Source organism: Phyllobates terribilis, unplaced genomic scaffold (genome assembly GCF_046119375.1).
Source record: "Phyllobates terribilis strain yellow unplaced genomic scaffold, ASM4611937v1 Scaffold_4__5_contigs__length_816908805, whole genome shotgun sequence".
NCBI classification, from domain to species: Eukaryota; Metazoa; Chordata; class Amphibia; order Anura; family Dendrobatidae; genus Phyllobates; species Phyllobates terribilis.
In genome coordinates, this window is record NW_027362764.1 from 2,461,534 (window position 1) to 2,486,928 (window position 25,395).

Sequence of the window (25,395 nt, forward strand, 5' to 3'; positions counted from 1 at the left end):
CACCCTCACCCCCGGTCCGGCAGTATACATACTCCTGTATACCTTCAGTGTACACCCTCACCCCCGGTCCGGCAGTATACATACTCCTGTATACCTTCAGTGTACACCCTCACCCCCGGTCCGGCAGTATACATACTCCTGTATACCTTCAGTGTACACCCTCACCCCCGGTCCGGCAGTATACATACTCCTGTATACCTTCAGTGTACACCCTCACCCCCGGTCCGGCAGTATACATACTCCTGTATACCTTCAGTGTACACCCTCACCCCCGGTCCGGCAGTATACATACTCCTGTATACCTTCAGTGTACACCCTCACCCCCGGTCCGGCAGTATACATACTCCTGTATACCTTCAGTGTACACCCTCACCCCCGGTCCGGCAGTATACATACTCCTGTATACCTTCAGTGTACACCCTCACCCCCGGTCCGGCAGTATACATACTCCTGTATACCTTCAGTGTACACCCTCACCCCCGGTCCGGCAGTATACATACTCCTGTATACCTTCAGTGTACACCCTCACCCCCGGTCCGGCAGTATACATACTCCTGTATACCTTCAGTGTACACCCTCACCCCCGGTCCGGCAGTATACATACTCCTGTATACCTTCAGTGTACACCCTCACCCCCGGTCCGGCAGTATACATACTCCTGTATACCTTCAGTGTACACCCTCACCCCCGGTCCGGCAGTATACATACTCCTGTATACCTTCAGTGTACACCCTCACCCCCGGTCCGGCAGTATACATACTCCTGTATACCTTCAGTGTACACCCTCACCCCCGGTCCGGCAGTATACATACTCCTGTATACCTTCAGTGTACACCCTCACCCCCGGTCCGGCAGTATACATACTCCTGTATACCTTCAGTGTACACCCTCACCCCCGGTCCGGCAGTATGCATACTCCTGTATACCTTCAGTGTACACCCTCACCCCCGGTCCGGCAGTATGCATACTCCTGTATACCTTCAGTGTACACCCTCACCCCCGGTCCGGCAGTATGCATACTCCTGTATACCCTCAGTGTACACCCTCACCCCCGGTCCGGCAGTATGCATACTCCTGTATACCCTCAGTGTACACCCTCACCCCCGGTCCGGCAGTATGCATACTCCTGTATACCCTCAGTGTACACCCTCACCCCCGGTCCGGCAGTATACATACTCCTGTATACCTTCAGTGTACACCCTCACCCCCGGTCCGGCAGTATACATACTCCTGTATACCTTCAGTGTACACCCTCACCCCCGGTCCGGCAGTATACATACTCCTGTATACCTTCAGTGTACACCCTCACCCCCGGTCCGGCAGTATACATACTCCTGTATACCTTCAGTGTACACCCTCACCCCCGGTCCGGCAGTATACATACTCCTGTATACCTTCAGTGTACACCCTCACCCCCGGTCCTGCAGTATACATACTCCTGTATACCTTCAGTGTACACCCTCACCCCCGGTCCTGCAGTATACATACTCCTGTATACCTTCAGTGTACACCCTCACCCCCGGTCCTGCAGTATATATACTCCTGTATACCTTCAGTGTACACACTCACCCCCGGTCCTGCAGTATATATACTCCTGTATACCTTCAGTGTACACACTCACCCCCAGTCGTGCAGTATATATACTCCTGTATACCTTCAGTGTACACACTCACCCCCAGTCGTGCAGTATATATACTCCTGTATACCTTCAGTGTACACACTCACCCCCAGTCGTGCAGTAGATATACTCCTGTATACCTTCAGTGTACACACTCACCCCCAGTCGTGCAGTAGATATACTCCTGTATACCTTCAGTGTACACACTCACCCCCAGTCGTGCAGTAGATATACTCCTGTATACCTTCAGTGTACACACTCACCCCCAGTCGTGCAGTAGATATACTCCTGTATACCTTCAGTGTACACTCACCCCCAGTCGTGCAGTAGATATACTCCTGTATACCTTCAGTGTACACACTCACCCCCAGTCGTGCAGTAGATATACTCCTGTATACCTTCAGTGTACACACTCACCCCCAGTCGTGCAGTAGATATACTCCTGTATACCTTCAGTGTACACACTCACCCCCAGTCGTGCAGTAGATATACTCCTGTATACCTTCAGTGTACACACTCACCCCCAGTCGTGCAGTAGATATACTCCTGTATACCTTCAGTGTACACACTCACCCCCAGTCGTGCAGTAGATATACTCCTGTATACCTTCAGTGTACACACTCACCCCCAGTCGTGCAGTAGATATACTCCTGTATACCTTCAGTGTACACACTCACCCCCAGTCCTGCAGTAGATATACTCCTGTATACCTTCAGTGTACACACTCACCCCCAGTCCTGCAGTAGATATACTCCTGTATACCTTCAGTGTACACACTCACCCCCAGTCCTGCAGTAGATATACTCCTGTATACCTTCAGTGTACACACTCACCCCCAGTCCTGCAGTAGATATACTCCTGTATACCTTCAGTGTACACACTCACCCCCAGTCCTGCAGTAGATATACTCCTGTACACCTTCAGTGTACACACTCACCCCCAGTCCTGCAGTAGATATACTCCTGTATACCTTCAGTGTACACACTCACCCCCAGTCCTGCAGTAGATATACTCCTGTATACCTTCAGTGTACACACTCACCCCCAGTCCTGCAGTAGATATACTCCTGTATACCTTCAGTGTACACACTCACCCCCAGTCCTGCAGTAGATATACTCCTGTATACCTTCAGTGTACACACTCACCCCCAGTCCTGCAGTAGATATACTCCTGTATACCTTCAGTGTACACACTCACCCCCAGTCCTGCAGTAGATATACTCCTGTATACCTTCAGTGTACACACTCACCCCCAGTCCTGCAGTAGATATACTCCTGTATACCTTCAGTGTACACACTCACCCCCAGTCCTGCAGTAGATATACTCCTGTATACCTTCAGTGTACACACTCACCCCCAGTCCTGCAGTAGATATACTCCTGTATACCTTCAGTGTACACACTCACCCCCAGTCCTGCAGTAGATATACTCCTGTATACCTTCAGTGTACACACTCACCCCCAGTCCTGCAGTAGATATACTCCTGTATACCTTCAGTGTACACACTCACCCCCAGTCCTGCAGTAGATATACTCCTGTATACCTTCAGTGTACACACTCACCCCCAGTCCTGCAGTAGATATACTCCTGTATACCTTCAGTGTACACACTCACCCCCAGTCCTGCAGTAGATATACTCCTGTATACCTTCAGTGTACACACTCACCCCCAGTCCTGCAGTAGATATACTCCTGTATACCTTCAGTGTACACACTCACCCCCAGTCCTGCAGTAGATATACTCCTGTATACCTTCAGTGTACACACTCACCCCCAGTCCTGCAGTAGATATACTCCTGTATACCTTCAGTGTACACACTCACCCCCAGTCCTGCAGTAGATATACTCCTGTATACCTTCAGTGTACACACTCACCCCCAGTCCTGCAGTGTATATACTCCTGTATACCGTCAATGTACACATTCACCCCCGGTCCTGCATTATATATACTCCTGTATACCATCAGTGTACACACTCACCCCCAGTCCTGCAGTAGATATACTCCTGTATACCCTCAGTGTACACACTCACCCCCAGTCCTGCAGTATATATACTCCTGTATACCCTCAGTGTACACACTCACCCCCAGTCCTGCAGTATATATACTCCTGTATACCCTCAGTGTACACACTCACCCCCAGTCCTGCAGTATATATACTCCTGTATACCCTCAGTGTACACACTCACCCCCAGTCCTGCAGTATATATACTCCTGTATACCCTCAGTGTACACACTCACCCCCAGTCCTGCAGTATATATACTCCTGTATACCTTCAGTGTACACACTCACCCCCAGTCCTGCAGTATATATACTCCTGTATACCCTCAGTGTACACACTCACCCCCAGTCCTGCAGTATATATACTCCTGTATACCCTCAGTGTACACACTCACCCCCAGTCCTGCAGTATATATACTCCTGTATACCTTCAGTGTACACACTCACCCCCAGTCCTGCAGTATATATACTCCTGTATACCTTCAGTGTACACACTCACCCCCAGTCCTGCAGTATATATACTCCTGTATACCTTCAGTGTACACACTCACCCCCAGTCCTGCAGTATATATACTCCTGTATACCTTCAGTGTACACACTCACCCCCAGTCCTGCAGTATATATACTCCTGTATACCTTCAGTGTACACACTCACCCCCAGTCCTGCAGTATATATACTCCTGTATACCTTCAGTGTACACACTCACCCCCAGTCCTGCAGTATATATACTCCTGTATACCTTCAGTGTACACACTCACCCCCAGTCCTGCAGTATATATACTCCTGTATACCTTCAGTGTACACACTCACCCCCAGTCCTGTAGTATATATATATATACTCCTGTATACCTTCAGTGTACACACTCACCCCCAGTCCTGTAGTATATATATATACTCCTGTATACTATCAGTGTACACACTCAACCCCGGTCCTGCAGTATATACTGTGTACACACTCAACCCTGGTCCTGCAGTGTATATACTCCTGTATACCGTCAATGTACACATTCACCCCCGGTCCTGCATTATATATACTCCTGTATACCATCAGTGTACACACTCACCCCAGGTCCTGCAGTACATATACTCCTGTATACACTCACCCCCGGACCTGCAGTATATATACTTCTGTATACCTTCAGTGTACACTCACCCCCAGTCCTGCAGTATATACTGTGTACACACTCATCCCTGGTCCTTCAGTATACATACTCCTGTATACCTTCAGTGACACATTCACCCCTGGTCCTGCAGTATATATACTCCTGTATACCTTCAGTGACACATTCATCCCCGGTCCTGCAGTATATATACTCCTGTATACCTTCAGTGACACATTCACCCCTGGTCCTGCAATATACATACTCCTGTATACCATCAGTGTACACACTCACCCCAGGTCCTGCAGTATATACACTCCTGTATACCATCAGTGTACACACTCACCCCTAGCCCTGCAGTATATACACTCCTGTATACACTCACCCCCCATCCTGCAGAGTATATACTCATGTATACCTTCAGTGACACACTCACCACGGGTCCTGCAGTATATATACACTCCTGTATACCATCAGTGTACACACTCACCCCCAGTCCTGCAGTATACATACTCCTGTATACCTTCAGTGTACACACTCACCCCCAGTCCTGCAGTATATATACTCCTGTATACCTTCAGTGTACACACTCACCCCCAGTCCTGCAGTATATATACTCCTGTATACCTTCAGTGTACACTCACCCCTAGCCCTGCAGTATATACACTCCTGTACACCATCAGTGTACACACTCATCCCTAGCCCTGCAGTATATACACTCCTGAATACCTTCAGTGTACGCACTCACCCCCGGTCCAGCAGTATATACACTCCTGTATACCTTCAGTGTACGCACTCACCCCTAGCCCTGCAGTATATACACTCCTGTATACCTTCAGTGTACACACTCACCCCCAGTCCTGCAGTATATATACTCCTGTATACCTTCAGTGTACACACTCACCCCTAGCCCTGCAGTATATACACTCCTGTATACCATCAGTGTACACTCACCCCCGGTCCAGCAGTATATACTGTGTACACACTCGCCCCCGATCCTGCAATATATATACTCCTGTATACCTTCAGTGTACGCACTCACCCCCAGTCCTGCAGTATACATACTCCTGTATACCTTCAGTGACACACTCACCCCCAGTCCTGCAGTATATACACTCCTGTATACCATCAGTGTACACACTCACCCCTGGTCCAGCAGTATATACACTCCTGTATACCATCAGTGTACACACTCACCCCTGGTCCAGCAGTATACATACTCCTGCATACCATCAGTGTACACACTCACCCCTGGTCCAGCAGTATACATACTCCTGTATACCATCAGTGTACACTCACCCCCGGTCCTGCAGTATATATACTCCTGTATACCATGAGCGTACACACTCACCCCCAGTCCAGCAGTATATACACTCCTGTATACCATGAGTGTACACACTCACCCCCAGTCCAGCAGTATATACTGTGTACACACTCACCCCCAGTCCTGCAGTATATACACTCCTGTATACCTTCAGTGTAAGCACTCACGTCCCCGGTCCTGCAGTATATATACTCCTGTATACCATCAGTGTACACACTCACCCCAGGTCCTGCAGTATATACACTCCTGTATACCTTCAGTGTACACTCACTCCCGGTCCAGCAGTATATACACTCCTGTATACCTTCAGTGTACACTCACTCCCGGTCCAGCAGTATATACACTCCTGTATACCATCAGTGTACACACTCACCCCTAGCCCTGCAGTATATACACTCCTGTATACCATCAGTGTACACACTCACCCCCAGTCCTGAAGTATATACACTCCTGTATACCTTCAGTGTACGCACTCACGTCCCCGGTCCTGCAGTATATACACTCCTGTATACCTTCAGTGTACGCACTCACCCCCGATCCTGCAGTATATATACTCCTGTATACCTTCAGTGTACGCACTCACCCCTAGCCCTGCAGTATATATACTCCTGTATATCTTCAGTGTACACACTCACCCCCAGTCCTGCAGTATATATACTCCTGTATACCTTCAGTGTACACACTCACCCCCAGTCCTGCAGTATATATACTCCTGTACACCTTCAGTGTACACTCACCCCTAGCCCTGCAGTATATACACTCCTGTACACCATCAGTGTACACACTCACCCCTAGCCCTGCAGTATATACACTCCTGTACACCATCAGTGTACACACTCATCCCTAGCCCTGCAGTATATACACTCCTGAATACCTTCAGTGTACGCACTCACCCCCGGTCCAGCAGTATATACACTCCTGTATACCTTCAGTGTACGCACTCACCCCTAGCCCTGCAGTATATACACTCCTGTATACCATCAGTGTACGCACTCACCCCCGGTCCTGCAGTATATATACACTCCTGTATACCTTCAGTGTACGCACTCCCCCTCGATCCTGCAGTATATATACACTCCTGTATACCTTCAGTGTACGCACTCACCCTCGATCCTGCAGTATATATACACTCCTGTATACCTTCAGTGTACGCACTCACCCTCGATCCAGCAGTATATACACTCCTGTATACCTTCAGTGTACGCACTCACCCTCGATCCAGCAGTATATACACTCCTGTATACCTTCAGTGTACGCACTCACCCTCGATCCAGCAGTATATACACTCCTGTATACCTTCAGTGTACGCACTCACCCTCGATCCAGCAGTATATACACTACTGTATACCTTCAGTATATACACTACTGTATACCATCAGTGTACGCACTCACCACCGGTCCTGCAGTATATACTGTGTATACCTTCAGTGTACACACTCACCCCCGGTCCTGCAGCATATACACTCCTGTATACCATCAGTGTACACACTCACCCCTAGCCCTGCAGTATATACACTCCTGTACACCATCAGTGTACACACTCACCCCCGGTCCTGCAGCATATACACTCCTGTATACCATCAGTGTACACACTCACCCCTAGCCCTGCAGTATATACACTCCTGAATACCTTCAGTATACGCACTCACCCCCGGTCCAGCAGTATATACACTCCTGTATACCTTCAGTGTACACACTCACCCCCAGTCCTGCAGTATATATACTCCTGCATACCTTCAGTGTACGCACTCACCCCCGGTCCTGCAGTATATATACACTCCTGTATACCTTCAGTGTACGCACTCACCCTCGATCCAGCAGTATATACACTCCTGTATACCTTCAGTGTACGCACTCACCACCGGTTATGCAGTGTATACTGTGTATACCTTCAGTGTACACACTCACCCCCGGTCCTGCAGCATATACACTCCTGTATACCATCAGTGTACACACTCACCCCTAGCCCTGCAGTATATACTCCTGTATACCTTCAGTATACGCACTCACCCCCAGTCCAGCAGTATATACACTCCTGTATACCTTCAGTGTACGCACTCACCCCTAGCCCTGCAGTATATACACTCCTGTATACCTTCAGTGTACGCACTCACCCCCGGTCCAGCAGTATATACACTCCTGTATACCTTCAGTGTACGCACTCACCCTCGATCCAGCAGTATATACACTCCAGTATACCTTCAGTGTACGCACTCACCCTCGATCCAGCAGTACATACACTCCAGTATACCTTCAGTGTACGCACTCACCCTCGATCCAGCAGTACATACACTCCAGTATACCTTCAGTGTACGCACTCACCCTCGATCCAGCAGTACATACACTCCTGTATACCTTCAGTGTACGCACTCACCCTCGATCCAGCAGTATATACACTCCTGTATACCTTCAGTGTACGCACTCACCCTCGATCCAGCAGTATATACACTCCTGTATACCTTCAGTGTACGCACTCACCCCTAGCCCTGCAGTATATACACTCCTGTATACCTTCAGTGTACGCACTCACCCCCGGTCCAGCAGTATATACACTCCTGTATACCTTCAGTGTACGCACTCACCCTCGATCCAGCAGTACATACACTCCAGTATACCTTCAGTGTACGCACTCACCCTCGATCCAGCAGTACATACACTCCAGTATACCTTCAGTGTACGCACTCACCCTCGATCCAGCAGTACATACACTCCAGTATACCTTCAGTGTACGCACTCACCCTCGATCCAGCAGTACATACACTCCTGTATACCTTCAGTGTACGCACTCACCCTCGATCCAGCAGTATATACACTCCTGTATACCTTCAGTGTACGCACTCACCACCGGTCCTGCAGTATATACTGTGTATACCTGCAGTGTACACACTCACACCCGGGTCCTGCAGTATACATACTCCTGTATACCTTCAGTGTACACACTCACACCCGGGTCCTGCAGTACATACTCCTGTATACCTTCAGTGTACACTCACACCCGGGTCCTGCAGTATACATACTCCTGTATACCTTCAGTGTACACACTCACCCCCGGGTCCTGCAGTATACATACTCCTGTATACCTTCAGTGTAAACTCTGTATACCTTCAGTGTACACCTCACCCCCGGGTCCTGCAGTATACATACTCCTGTATACCTTCAGTGTACACACTCACCCCCGGGTCCTGCAGTATACATACTCCTGTATACCTTCAGTGTACACACTCACCCCCGGGTCCTGCAGTATACATACTCCTGTATACCTTCAGTGTACACACTCACCCCCGGGTCCTGCAGTATACATACTCCTGTATACCTTCAGTGTACACACTCACCCCCGGGTCCTGCAGTATACATACTCCTGTATACCTTCAGTGTACACACTCACCCCCGGGTCCTGCAGTATACATACTCCTGTATACCTTCAGTGTACACACTCACCCCCGGGTCCTGCAGTATACATACTCCTGTATACCTTCAGTGTACACACTCACCCCCGGGTCCTGCAGTATACATACTCCTGTATACCTTCAGTGTACACACTCACCCCCGGGTCCTGCAGTATACATACTCCTGTATACCTTCAGTGTACACACTCACCCCCGGGTCCTGCAGTATACATACTCCTGTATACCTTCAGTGTACACACTCACCCCCGGGTCCTGCAGTATACATACTCCTGTATACCTTCAGTGTACACACTCACCCCCGGGTCCTGCAGTATACATACTCCTGTATACCTTCAGTGTACACACTCACCCCCGGGTCCTGCAGTATACATACTCCTGTATACCTTCAGTGTACACACTCACCCCCGGGTCCTGCAGTATACATACTCCTGTATACCTTCAGTGTACACACTCACCCCCGGGTCCTGCAGTATACATACTCCTGTATACCTTCAGTGTACACACTCACCCCCGGGTCCTGCAGTATACATACTCCTGTATACCTTCAGTGTACACACTCACCCCCGGGTCCTGCAGTATACATACTCCTGTATACCTTCAGTGTACACACTCACCCCCGGGTCCTGCAGTATACATACTCCTGTATACCTTCAGTGTACACACTCACCCCCGGGTCCTGCAGTATACATACTCCTGTATACCTTCAGTGTACACACTCACCCCCGGGTCCTGCAGTATACATACTCCTGTATACCTTCAGTGTACACACTCACCCCCGGGTCCTGCAGTATACATACTCCTGTATACCTTCAGTGTACACACTCACCCCCGGGTCCTGCAGTATACATACTCCTGTATACCTTCAGTGTACACACTCACCCCCGGGTCCTGCAGTATACATACTCCTGTATACCTTCAGTGTACACACTCACCCCCGGGTCCTGCAGTATACATACTCCTGTATACCTTCAGTGTACACACTCACCCCCGGGTCCTGCAGTATACATACTCCTGTATACCTTCAGTGTACACACTCACCCCCGGGTCCTGCAGTATACATACTCCTGTATACCTTCAGTGTACACACTCACCCCCGGGTCCTGCAGTATACATACTCCTGTATACCTTCAGTGTACACACTCACCCCCGGGTCCTGCAGTATACATACTCCTGTATACCTTCAGTGTACACACTCACCCCCGGGTCCTGCAGTATACATACTCCTGTATACCTTCAGTGTACACACTCACCCCCGGGTCCTGCAGTATACATACTCCTGTATACCTTCAGTGTACACACTCACCCCCGGGTCCTGCAGTATACATACTCCTGTATACCTTCAGTGTACACACTCACCCCCGGGTCCTGCAGTATACATACTCCTGTATACCTTCAGTGTACACACTCACCCCCGGGTCCTGCAGTATACATACTCCTGTATACCTTCAGTGTACACACTCACCCCCGGGTCCTGCAGTATACATACTCCTGTATACCTTCAGTGTACACACTCACCCCCGGGTCCTGCAGTATACATACTCCTGTATACCTTCAGTGTACACACTCACCCCCGGGTCCTGCAGTATACATACTCCTGTATACCTTCAGTGTACACACTCACCCCCGGGTCCTGCAGTATACATACTCCTGTATACCTTCAGTGTACACACTCACCCCCGGGTCCTGCAGTATACATACTCCTGTATACCTTCAGTGTACACACTCACCCCCGGGTCCTGCAGTATACATACTCCTGTATACCTTCAGTGTACACACTCACCCCCGGGTCCTGCAGTATACATACTCCTGTATACCTTCAGTGTACACACTCACCCCCGGGTCCTGCAGTATACATACTCCTGTATACCTTCAGTGTACACACTCACCCCCGGGTCCTGCAGTATACATACTCCTGTATACCTTCAGTGTACACACTCACCCCCGGGTCCTGCAGTATACATACTCCTGTATACCTTCAGTGTACACACTCACCCCCGGGTCCTGCAGTATACATACTCCTGTATACCTTCAGTGTACACACTCACCCCCGGGTCCTGCAGTATACATACTCCTGTATACCTTCAGTGTACACACTCACCCCCGGGTCCTGCAGTATACATACTCCTGTATACCTTCAGTGTACACACTCACCCCCGGGTCCTGCAGTATACATACTCCTGTATACCTTCAGTGTACACACTCACCCCCGGGTCCTGCAGTATACATACTCCTGTATACCTTCAGTGTACACACTCACCCCCGGGTCCTGCAGTATACATACTCCTGTATACCTTCAGTGTACACACTCACCCCCGGGTCCTGCAGTATACATACTCCTGTATACCTTCAGTGTACACACTCACCCCCGGGTCCTGCAGTATACATACTCCTGTATACCTTCAGTGTACACACTCACCCCCGGGTCCTGCAGTATACATACTCCTGTATACCTTCAGTGTACACACTCACCCCCGGGTCCTGCAGTATACATACTCCTGTATACCTTCAGTGTACACACTCACCCCCGGGTCCTGCAGTATACATACTCCTGTATACCTTCAGTGTACACACTCACCCCCGGGTCCTGCAGTATACATACTCCTGTATACCTTCAGTGTACACACTCACCCCCGGGTCCTGCAGTATACATACTCCTGTATACCTTCAGTGTACACACTCACCCCCGGGTCCTGCAGTATACATACTCCTGTATACCTTCAGTGTACACACTCACCCCCGGGTCCTGCAGTATACATACTCCTGTATACCTTCAGTGTACACACTCACCCCCGGGTCCTGCAGTATACATACTCCTGTATACCTTCAGTGTACACACTCACCCCCAGTCCTGCAGTATACATACTCCTGTATACCTTCAGTGTACACACTCACCCCCAGTCCTGCAGTATACATACTCCTGTATACCTTCAGTGTACACACTCACCCCCAGTCCTGCAGTATACATACTCCTGTATACCTTCAGTGTACACACTCACCCCCAGTCCTGCAGTATACATACTCCTGTATACCTTCAGTGTACACACTCACCCCCAGTCCTGCAGTATACATACTCCTGTATACCTTCAGTGTACACACTCACCCCCAGTCCTGCAGTATACATACTCCTGTATACCTTCAGTGTACACACTCACCCCCAGTCCTGCAGTATACATACTCCTGTATACCTTCAGTGTACACACTCACCCCCAGTCCTGCAGTATACATACTCCTGTATACCTTCAGTGTACACACTCACCCCCAGTCCTGCAGTATACATACTCCTGTATACCTTCAGTGTACACACTCACCCCCAGTCCTGCAGTATACATACTCCTGTATACCTTCAGTGTACACACTCACCCCCAGTCCTGCAGTATACATACTCCTGTATACCTTCAGTGTACACACTCACCCCCAGTCCTGCAGTATACATACTCCTGTATACCTTCAGTGTACACACTCACCCCCAGTCCTGCAGTATACATACTCCTGTATACCTTCAGTGTACACACTCACCCCCAGTCCTGCAGTATACATACTCCTGTATACCTTCAGTGTACACACTCACCCCCAGTCCTGCAGTATACATACTCCTGTATACCTTCAGTGTACACACTCACCCCCAGTCCTGCAGTATACATACTCCTGTATACCTTCAGTGTACACACTCACCCCCAGTCCTGCAGTATACATACTCCTGTATACCTTCAGTGTACACACTCACCCCCAGTCCTGCAGTATACATACTCCTGTATACCTTCAGTGTACACACTCACCCCCAGTCCTGCAGTATACATACTCCTGTATACCTTCAGTGTACACACTCACCCCCAGTCCTGCAGTATACATACTCCTGTATACCTTCAGTGTACACACTCACCCCCAGTCCTGCAGTATACATACTCCTGTATACCTTCAGTGTACACACTCACCCCCAGTCCTGCAGTATACATACTCCTGTATACCTTCAGTGTACACACTCACCCCCAGTCCTGCAGTATACATACTCCTGTATACCTTCAGTGTACACACTCACCCCCAGTCCTGCAGTATACATACTCCTGTATACCTTCAGTGTACACACTCACCCCCAGTCCTGCAGTATACATACTCCTGTATACCTTCAGTGTACACACTCACCCCCAGTCCTGCAGTATACATACTCCTGTATACCTTCAGTGTACACACTCACCCCCAGTCCTGCAGTATACATACTCCTGTATACCTTCAGTGTACACACTCACCCCCAGTCCTGCAGTATACATACTCCTGTATACCTTCAGTGTACACACTCACCCCCAGTCCTGCAGTATACATACTCCTGTATACCTTCAGTGTACACACTCACCCCCAGTCCTGCAGTATACATACTCCTGTATACCTTCAGTGTACACACTCACCCCCAGTCCTGCAGTATACATACTCCTGTATACCTTCAGTGTACACACTCACCCCCAGTCCTGCAGTATACATACTCCTGTATACCTTCAGTGTACACACTCACCCCCAGTCCTGCAGTATACATACTCCTGTATACCTTCAGTGTACACACTCACCCCCAGTCCTGCAGTATACATACTCCTGTATACCTTCAGTGTACACACTCACCCCCAGTCCTGCAGTATACATACTCCTGTATACCTTCAGTGTACACACTCACCCCCAGTCCTGCAGTATACATACTCCTGTATACCTTCAGTGTACACACTCACCCCCAGTCCTGCAGTATACATACTCCTGTATACCTTCAGTGTACACACTCACCCCCAGTCCTGCAGTATACATACTCCTGTATACCTTCAGTGTACACACTCACCCCCAGTCCTGCAGTATACATACTCCTGTATACCTTCAGTGTACACACTCACCCCCAGTCCTGCAGTATACATACTCCTGTATACCTTCAGTGTACACACTCACCCCCAGTCCTGCAGTATACATACTCCTGTATACCTTCAGTGTACACACTCACCCCCAGTCCTGCAGTATACATACTCCTGTATACCTTCAGTGTACACACTCACCCCCAGTCCTGCAGTATACATACTCCTGTATACCTTCAGTGTACACACTCACCCCCAGTCCTGCAGTATACATACTCCTGTATACCTTCAGTGTACACACTCACCCCCAGTCCTGCAGTATACATACTCCTGTATACCTTCAGTGTACACACTCACCCCCAGTCCTGCAGTATACATACTCCTGTATACCTTCAGTGTACACACTCACCCCCAGTCCTGCAGTATACATACTCCTGTATACCTTCAGTGTACACACTCACCCCCAGTCCTGCAGTATACATACTCCTGTATACCTTCAGTGTACACACTCACCCCCAGTCCTGCAGTATACATACTCCTGTATACCTTCAGTGTACACACTCACCCCCAGTCCTGCAGTATACATACTCCTGTATACCTTCAGTGTACACACTCACCCCCAGTCCTGCAGTATACATACTCCTGTATACCTTCAGTGTACACACTCACCCCCAGTCCTGCAGTATACATACTCCTGTATACCTTCAGTGTACACACTCACCCCCAGTCCTGCAGTATACATACTCCTGTATACCTTCAGTGTACACACTCACCCCCAGTCCTGCAGTATACATACTCCTGTATACCTTCAGTGTACACACTCACCCCCAGTCCTGCAGTATACATACTCCTGTATACCTTCAGTGTACACACTCACCCCCAGTCCTGCAGTATACATACTCCTGTATACCTTCAGTGTACACACTCACCCCCAGTCCTGCAGTATACATACTCCTGTATACCTTCAGTGTACACACTCACCCCCAGTCCTGCAGTATACATACTCCTGTATACCTTCAGTGTACACACTCACCCCCAGTCCTGCAGTATACATACTCCTGTATACCTTCAGTGTACACACTCACCCCCAGTCCTGCAGTATACATACTCCTGTATACCTTCAGTGTACACACTCACCCCCAGTCCTGCAGTATACATACTCCTGTATACCTTCAGTGTACACACTCACCCCCAGTCCTGCAGTATACATACTCCTGTATACCTTCAGTGTACACACTCACCCCCAGTCCTGCAGTATACATACTCCTGTATACCTTCAGTGTACACACTCACCCCCAGTCCTGCAGTATACATACTCCTGTATACCTTCAGTGTACACACTCACCCCCAGTCCTGCAGTATACATACTCCTGTATACCTTCAGTGTACACACTCACCCCCAGTCCTGCAGTATACATACTCCTGTATACCTTCAGTGTACACACTCACCCCCAGTCCTGCAGTATACATACTCCTGTATACCTTCAGTGTACACACTCACCCCCAGTCCTGCAGTATACATACTCCTGTATACCTTCAGTGTACACACTCACCCCCAGTCCTGCAGTATACATACTCCTGTATACCTTCAGTGTACACACTCACCCCCAGTCCTGCAGTATACATACTCCTGTATACCTTCAGTGTACACACTCACCCCCAGTCCTGCAGTATACATACTCCTGTATACCTTCAGTGTACACACTCACCCCCAGTCCTGCAGTATACATACTCCTGTATACCTTCAGTGTACACACTCACCCCCAGTCCTGCAGTATACATACTCCTGTATACCTTCAGTGTACACACTCACCCCCAGTCCTGCAGTATACATACTCCTGTATACCTTCAGTGTACACACTCACCCCCAGTCCTGCAGTATACATACTCCTGTATACCTTCAGTGTACACACTCACCCCCAGTCCTGCAGTATACATACTCCTGTATACCTTCAGTGTACACACTCACCCCCAGTCCTGCAGTATACATACTCCTGTATACCTTCAGTGTACACACTCACCCCCAGTCCTGCAGTATACATACTCCTGTATACCTTCAGTGTACACACTCACCCCCAGTCCTGCAGTATACATACTCCTGTATACCTTCAGTGTACACACTCACCCCCAGTCCTGCAGTATACATACTCCTGTATACCTTCAGTGTACACACTCACCCCCAGTCCTGCAGTATACATACTCCTGTATACCTTCAGTGTACACACTCACCCCCAGTCCTGCAGTATACATACTCCTGTATACCTTCAGTGTACACACTCACCCCCAGTCCTGCAGTATACATACTCCTGTATACCTTCAGTGTACACACTCACCCCCAGTCCTGCAGTATACATACTCCTGTATACCTTCAGTGTACACACTCACCCCCAGTCCTGCAGTATACATACTCCTGTATACCTTCAGTGTACACACTCACCCCCAGTCCTGCAGTATACATACTCCTGTATACCTTCAGTGTACACACTCACCCCCAGTCCTGCAGTATACATACTCCTGTATACCTTCAGTGTACACACTCACCCCCAGTCCTGCAGTATACATACTCCTGTATACCTTCAGTGTACACACTCACCCCCAGTCCTGCAGTATACATACTCCTGTATACCTTCAGTGTACACACTCACCCCCAGTCCTGCAGTATACATACTCCTGTATACCTTCAGTGTACACACTCACCCCCAGTCCTGCAGTATACATACTCCTGTATACCTTCAGTGTACACACTCACCCCCAGTCCTGCAGTATACATACTCCTGTATACCTTCAGTGTACACACTCACCCCCAGTCCTGCAGTATACATACTCCTGTATACCTTCAGTGTACACACTCACCCCCAGTCCTGCAGTATACATACTCCTGTATACCTTCAGTGTACACACTCACCCCCAGTCCTGCAGTATACATACTCCTGTATACCTTCAGTGTACACACTCACCCCCAGTCCTGCAGTATACATACTCCTGTATACCTTCAGTGTACACACTCACCCCCAGTCCTGCAGTATACATACTCCTGTATACCTTCAGTGTACACACTCACCCCCAGTCCTGCAGTATACATACTCCTGTATACCTTCAGTGTACACACTCACCCCCAGTCCTGCAGTATACATACTCCTGTATACCTTCAGTGTACACACTCACCCCCAGTCCTGCAGTATACATACTCCTGTATACCTTCAGTGTACACACTCACCCCCAGTCCTGCAGTATACATACTCCTGTATACCTTCAGTGTACACACTCACCCCCAGTCCTGCAGTATACATACTCCTGTATACCTTCAGTGTACACACTCACCCCCAGTCCTGCAGTATACATACTCCTGTATACCTTCAGTGTACACACTCACCCCCAGTCCTGCAGTATACATACTCCTGTATACCTTCAGTGTACACACTCACCCCCAGTCCTGCAGTATACATACTCCTGTATACCTTCAGTGTACACACTCACCCCCAGTCCTGCAGTATACATACTCCTGTATACCTTCAGTGTACACACTCACCCCCAGTCCTGCAGTATACATACTCCTGTATACCTTCAGTGTACACACTCACCCCCAGTCCTGCAGTATACATACTCCTGTATACCTTCAGTGTACACACTCACCCCCAGTCCTGCAGTATACATACTCCTGTATACCTTCAGTGTACACACTCACCCCCAGTCCTGCAGTATACATACTCCTGTATACCTTCAGTGTACACACTCACCCCCAGTCCTGCAGTATACATACTCCTGTATACCTTCAGTGTACACACTCACCCCCAGTCCTGCAGTATACATACTCCTGTATACCTTCAGTGTACACACTCACCCCCAGTCCTGCAGTATACATACTCCTGTATACCTTCAGTGTACACACTCACCCCCAGTCCTGCAGTATACATACTCCTGTATACCTTCAGTGTACACACTCACCCCCAGTCCTGCAGTATACATACTCCTGTATACCTTCAGTGTACACACTCACCCCCAGTCCTGCAGTATACATACTCCTGTATACCTTCAGTGTACACACTCACCCCCAGTCCTGCAGTATACATACTCCTGTATACCTTCAGTGTACACACTCACCCCCAGTCCTGCAGTATACATACTCCTGTATACCTTCAGTGTACACACTCACCCCCAGTCCTGCAGTATACATACTCCTGTATACCTTCAGTGTACACACTCACCCCCAGTCCTGCAGTATACATACTCCTGTATACCTTCAGTGTACACACTCACCCCCAGTCCTGCAGTATACATACTCCTGTATACCTTCAGTGTACACACTCACCCCCAGTCCTGCAGTATACATACTCCTGTATACCTTCAGTGTACACACTCACCCCCAGTCCTGCAGTATACATACTCCTGTATACCTTCAGTGTACACACTCACCCCCAGTCCTGCAGTATACATACTCCTGTATACCTTCAGTGTACACACTCACCCCCAGTCCTGCAGTATACATACTCCTGTATACCTTCAGTGTACACCCTCACCCCCAGTCCTGCAGTATACATACTCCTGTATACCTTCAGTGTACACCCTCACCCCCAGTCCTGCAGTATACATACTCCTGTATACCTTCAGTGTACACCCTCACCCCCAGTCCTGCAGTATACATACTCCTGTATACCTTCAGTGTACACCCTCACCCCCAGTCCTGCAGTATACATACTCCTGTATACCTTCAGTGTACACCCTCACCCCCAGTCCTGCAGTATACATACTCCTGTATACCTTCAGTGTACACCCTCACCCCCAGTCCTGCAGTATACATACTCCTGTATACCTTCAGTGTACACCCTCACCCCCAGTCCTGCAGTATACATACTCCTGTATACCTTCAGTGTACACCCTCACCCCCAGTCCTGCAGTATACATACTCCTGTATACCTTCAGTGTACACCCTCACCCCCAGTCCTGCAGTATACATACTCCTGTATACCTTCAGTGTACACCCTCACCCCCAGTCCTGCAGTATACATACTCCTGTATACCTTCAGTGTACACCCTCACCCCCAGTCCTGCAGTATACATACTCCTGTATACCTTCAGTGTACACCCTCACCCCCAGTCCTGCAGTATACATACTCCTGTATACCTTCAGTGTACACCCTCACCCCCAGTCCTGCAGTATACATACTCCTGTATACCTTCAGTGTACACCCTCACCCCCAGTCCTGCAGTATACATACTCCTGTATACCTTCAGTGTACACCCTCACCCCCAGTCCTGCAGTATACATACTCCTGTATACCTTCAGTGTACACCCTCACCCCCAGTCCTGCAGTATACATACTCCTGTATACCTTCAGTGTACACCCTCACCCCCAGTCCTGCAGTATACATACTCCTGTATACCTTCAGTGTACACCCTCACCCCCAGTCCTGCAGTATACATACTCCTGTATACCTTCAGTGTACACCCTCACCCCCAGTCCTGCAGTATACATACTCCTGTATACCTTCAGTGTACACCCTCACCCCCAGTCCTGCAGTATACATACTCCTGTATACCTTCAGTGTACACCCTCACCCCCAGTCCTGCAGTATACATACTCCTGTATACCTTCAGTGTACACCCTCACCCCCAGTCCTGCAGTATACATACTCCTGTATACCTTCAGTGTACACCCTCACCCCCAGTCCTGCAGTATACATACTCCTGTATACCTTCAGTGTACACACTCACCCCCAGTCCTGCAGTATACATACTCCTGTATACCTTCAGTGTACACACTCACCCCCAGTCCTGCAGTATACATACTCCTGTATACCTTCAGTGTACACACTCACCCCCAGTCCTGCAGTATACATACTCCTGTATACCTTCAGTGTACACACTCACCCCCAGTCCTGCAGTATACATACTTCTGTATACCTTCAGTGTACACACTCACCCCCAGTCCTGCAGTATACATACTCCTGTATACCTTCAGTGTACACACTCACCCCCAGTCCTGCAGTAGATATACTCCTGTATACCTTCAGTGTACACACTCACCCCCAGTCCTGCAGTAGATATACTCCTGTATACCTTCAGTGTACACACTCACCCCCAGTCCTGCAGTAGATATACTCCTGTATACCTTCAGTGTACACACTCACCCCCAGTCCTGCAGTATACATACTTCTGTATACCTTCAGTGTACACACTCACCCCCAGTCCTGCAGTATACATACTTCTGTATACCTTCAGTGTACACACTCACCCCCAGTCCTGCAGTATACATACTTCTGTATACCTTCAGTGTACACACTCACCCCCAGTCCTGCAGTATACATACTTCTGTATACCTTCAGTGTACACACTCACCCCCAGTCCTGCAGTATACATACTGCTGTATACCTTCAGTGTACACTCACCCCCAGTCCTGCAGTATATATACTCCTGTATACCTTCAGTGTACACACTCACCCCCAGTCCTGCAGTATACACACTCCTGTATACCTTCAGTGTACACATTCACCCCCGGGTCCTGCAGTATACATACTCCTGTATACCTTCAGTGTACACACTCACCCCGGCTCCTGCAGTATACACACTCCTGTATACCTTCAGTGTACACACTCACACCCCAGTCCTGCAGTATACATACTCCTGTATACCTTCAGTGTACGCACTCACCCCCGGTCCTGCAGTACATACTCCTATATATGAGCGTACACACTCACACCCCGGTCCTGCAGTATACACACTCCTGTATACCTTCAGTGTACACACACACCTGTATACCTTCAGTGTACACACTCACACCCCGGTCCTGCAGTACATACTCCTGTATACCTTCAGTGTACGCACTCACCCCCGGTCCTGCAGTACATACTCCTATATATCAGCGTACACACTCACCCCCGGTCCTGCAGCCGCCGCTCCTCCTCCTCGCTCCGGTCCCCCCGCTCCGGCAGCCGCTCCTCCTCCTCCTCCTCGCTCCCCCGGTCCGGGCTCGCAGCCGTCCCGTCGCTCTCTCCCCCGGAGCTGCTCTCAGTCGCGTCCGAGTCGAATCCTCCCTGCGCCGCCCGCAGCCGGGCCGTGGAGCTGCTCGCCAGCCGGTCCAGCTCCGTGTGCTGAGAGGCCGGCAGCCCCGCGGGCCCCCGCTCCGCCAGCAGCTCCACCAGGCCGGCCAGCTGCTGCCGGACGTGCCGCTCCACCTGCTTGGCCTGGATCACCTGCAGCCGCCGGCACAGCCTGCGGGCCCGGGCCCCGAGCTCCTGCTGCCGGCTGGTCATGCGGGCGGCCCTCCGCGCACACAGGGCCCCGGGCTCCGCATCCCCCCCGGGCTTGTCCGGCGCCCCCCGGCTCTTGCCCGGCCGCTCCGGGGTGCAGTCCTTGCCGCCCCCGTTCAGCAGGAGGAGGCCGCTCCTCTGGGCCCGGCCCGCCCCGTTCAGCTCCGGTTTCCACACGGGCAGGCCGCGCTCGGTGGCCGGGGACGGAGCGCTCAGCTTCAGCCGGTGGGGAGCTTCCTGTGCGGCTCCAGTCAGCGCCGGGGCCATGTCCGCCATACAGGGAGCTCCGGAGGAGGGGGGCGGCACACGCGTCACGGCTCCGGGGGGCCCGGGCTCTTCATGGCACGGCCGCCGGGGGGTCTCTCTCCTCAACCCTCCGGCACTCGAAGCGCTAGCTCGCAGCCGCGTCTCTTCAGAAAGCCCGAAGCACGGCGACGGCAAAGGCCTCCTCCCAACCCGGGCAGCCAGGGGAACAAAGCTCCTTTACTCCTCCCCCCGCCTCCTCCTCCATTGCGCGCTTACCCCGCCCGCCGCCATCTTGTGCCGTGCCTGTCACTCCGCGCCCCGGACCGTACCACCGCACCGGGAGCCGAATACGGTGCGCTTCAATGCCCCCGTCACTAGCCCTTTCCGTTAACTGTTGCTTAAATTAATATGTATTTGTGACTGATTATCTGTGCAGATAAAAAATAAGGAAGAAATTAAAGAATCAAAACAATAATCCACCCCTCCTCCTCGTAGCTACTTGGTACAGTCCACCCTGACTGAGGCGGGGACGACCCCTATTGCGCACTAGGCTAAATCTCCCTTTCCCGCCTCCCTCTCCTGATAGAATGTCCCGCCCCTTGCTCTGATTGGCTGAGCTCTGCACTCCTTTGTTTCGCCTGCTCTTTTTTTTACCTTTTGCTGGACGCCGATAGGCGTGGCATAACTCCCGCCTTCTATCAATGTGATTGACGCGCAAACCTGCCAATCAGGTGAAAGAACACAGTTCCCGCCTTTATTTCACAGGCAGCGTGGTAGTCACAGCCATGAAGAGGGAATTGTAATAGCATGGCCAAAATGTCACACAGCTCAGGATTGTTTAATCACTGTACTCACAGCTCTCTTTATAGATTCAGCTTACACCCAGATAATAGAATTTGGAACTCCCTTTTTAGTAAAAGGGGTGGGGCTTAAAGGCGAATACTAACCATTGGGAGTGTTAAACAAATGGCGCAAAAAAAACAAACCAGAATTTTGTAAAGAAAAAGTTTATACTACAATGTTCTAATACCAGTAACGTATATTCGTCCCTCGATGGCGCTGTGTAACGCCTTGTTTATTGCGCAGCGAGCTGTAGGTTTTCCTGGTACAATTTTAGGATACAGATCACATTTCGATTACTTTATATTGAAGAAAAACGTCAATTCTGGCATAAAAACAAAACCGGAGGAAAAAAAAAACTGCAGCATGTGAACATAACCTCACTGGGATTCCGGGTACTGTGGTATAAACCTATATGTTTACTGCAGGTGGTTCTCTAGTCTGGTTTACTGCGCTGGTCCAGACCTTTTCTTTCTTTTGCAGTAAATGTGATTGTATACCGGTCAGAGAGAGGACATCATGCCGCTATTATGACTCCTCACTAAATACAGTGTCCTCCCTTATTATATATAGCAACATCCATTATTATATAGTGTCCTTCCTTATTATATATAGCACCGTCCATTATTATATAGTGTCCTTCCTTATTATATATAGCACCGTCCATTATTATATAGTGTCCTTCCTTATTATATATAGCACCATCCATTAATATAGTGTCCTACCTTATTATATATAGCACCGTCCATTATTATATAGTCTTTCCTTATTATATATAGCACCGTCCATTATTATATAGTGTTTTTCCTTATTATATATAGCACCGTCCGTTATTATACAGTGTCTTTCCTTATTATATATAGCACCGTCCATTATTATATAATGTCCTTCCTTGTTATATATAGCATCGTCCATTATTATAAAGTGTCCTTTCTTAATTTATATAGCACCATCCATTATTATATAGTGTTCTTCCTTATTATATAAAGCACCATCCATTATTATATAGTGTCCTTCCTTATTATATATAGCACTATCCATTATTATATAGTGTCCTTTCTTATATATAGCACCATCCATTATTATATAGTGTCCTTTCTTATTATATATAGCACCATCCATTATTATATAGTGTCCTGTCTTATTATATATAACACCATCCATTATTATATAGTGTCTTTCCTTATTATATATAGCACCGTCCATTATTATATAGTGTCCTTCCTTATTATATAAAACACCATCACTTAATACATACAGTGTCCTTTCTTATTATATATATAGCATCAACCCTTACTATATACAATGTCCTTTATTGTACATAGTGCCACTCCTTGTTACATTCAGTGTCCTTCCTTATGTATAGTGCCATCCCTTACTATATACAGTGTCCTTTCTTATTACATATAGCGCCGTCTATTATTGCATGCTGTGTGTTTCCTTGTTATGTATAGTGCCACCCCTTATTACATACAGTGTCCTTCTGTATGTATAGCGCCACCCCTTATTACATAGTGTCCTTCCTTTTGTATAGTGCCCCCTTACTATATACAGTGTCCTTTCTTATTACATATAGCACTGTCTCTTATTACATAATGTGTCTTTCCTTGTTATGTATAGTGCCACCTCTTATTACATACAGTGTCCTTCCTTATGTATAGTGCCACCCTTATTACATACAGTGTCCTTCCTTATGTATAGTGCCACCTCTTATTACATACAGTGTCCTTCCTTATGTATAGTGCCACCCCTTATTACATACAATGTCCTTCCTTATGTATAGTGCCACCCCTTATTACATACAGTGTCCTACCTTATGTATAGTGCAACCCCTTATTATATACAGTTGTTACGAATCGTGGTTCTGTGCTCCCACCTGGGAATGGAGCAGGTCCAGTATTGCGCTACTCCGGTCACAAGCGCTGTCATTGTCCTGACCCTGGAGGCAGAGCTACTATGTGTACAGGGAAACAGTCCCAATCTTGTGGAGTTTCACGTTCTGGTGTTGTGGGATGTGTGTGTCTCTCACTGATTTCTCTGCAGTTGAACCTTCCTCAACCGGGGAAGACAGTTGAAGATGGGACACTGTCTTCCCCGGTTGCCAGGCAACACAGGACACTGTGGTGTCTGGTACTATGCAGTGGTGGTATTATGTCCAGTCTGCTGTTGAAGCTAACAGGGAGTGGCTGTCTAGGAATGATTGGGAGGTAATCAACAACTGATCTTTAGGCCAGCTATATAATCCTGCTCCCTGCTCAGTCCTTTGCTGTTTATTGCAGTTCTCTATGTGCTTGGTGGTGAGTGGTGCTAGCATTAGTCTTGCTATCTTTTCAGGGGTTTTCTCATTTTCTCTTCTGGTTTCACTTCCTGGGGTTTTTGCAGAGGTACTCACCTGGTCCTCGACTAGGCACCAGCTGTGTCACCAGAAGCCAGCTGTCTGGTGACAGTGGGCCTGGGAAGGGCTCTGCCAAAGTCCCCCTTCCATTTACTGGGAGCTGGGTGAAAAGTATTCCTGACCCTCAAGGGCTCGCCTAGCTGGGCAGCTTGTGCCAAGTGCATCTGTGGCTGCGCCTTTGCTGGTTTGGTGTCAGTCTTGCTGGGTCACTCTGCGAAGCGTATACCAACAGTGTCCTTCCTTATGTATAGTTCCACTCCTTATTACATACCGTGTCCTACCTTATGTATAGTGCCAGCCCTTACTATATACAGTGTTCTTCCTTATTACATATAGCGCTGTCCATAATTATATAGTGTCCTTCCTTATTACATACAGCGCTGTCTCTTATTACA

At 49.0% G+C, this 25,395-nt stretch overlaps 1 protein-coding gene across 1 annotated transcript in view; it reads right to left on the reverse strand.

The window, feature by feature from the left end:
* The window catches only part of LOC141264749 (KAT8 regulatory NSL complex subunit 1-like), an 80,988-nt gene extending 58,954 nt beyond the window's left edge, over nucleotides 1-22,034 (reverse strand). The window contains exon 1 of the mRNA XM_073677011.1: nucleotides 21,146-22,034. Coding sequence (XP_073533112.1) covers nucleotides 21,146-21,795 — 650 coding nt within the window. The 5' untranslated portion in view covers nucleotides 21,796-22,034. The remainder of the gene's footprint in view (nucleotides 1-21,145) is intronic.
* Nucleotides 22,035-25,395: the final 3,361 nt, after the last annotated feature.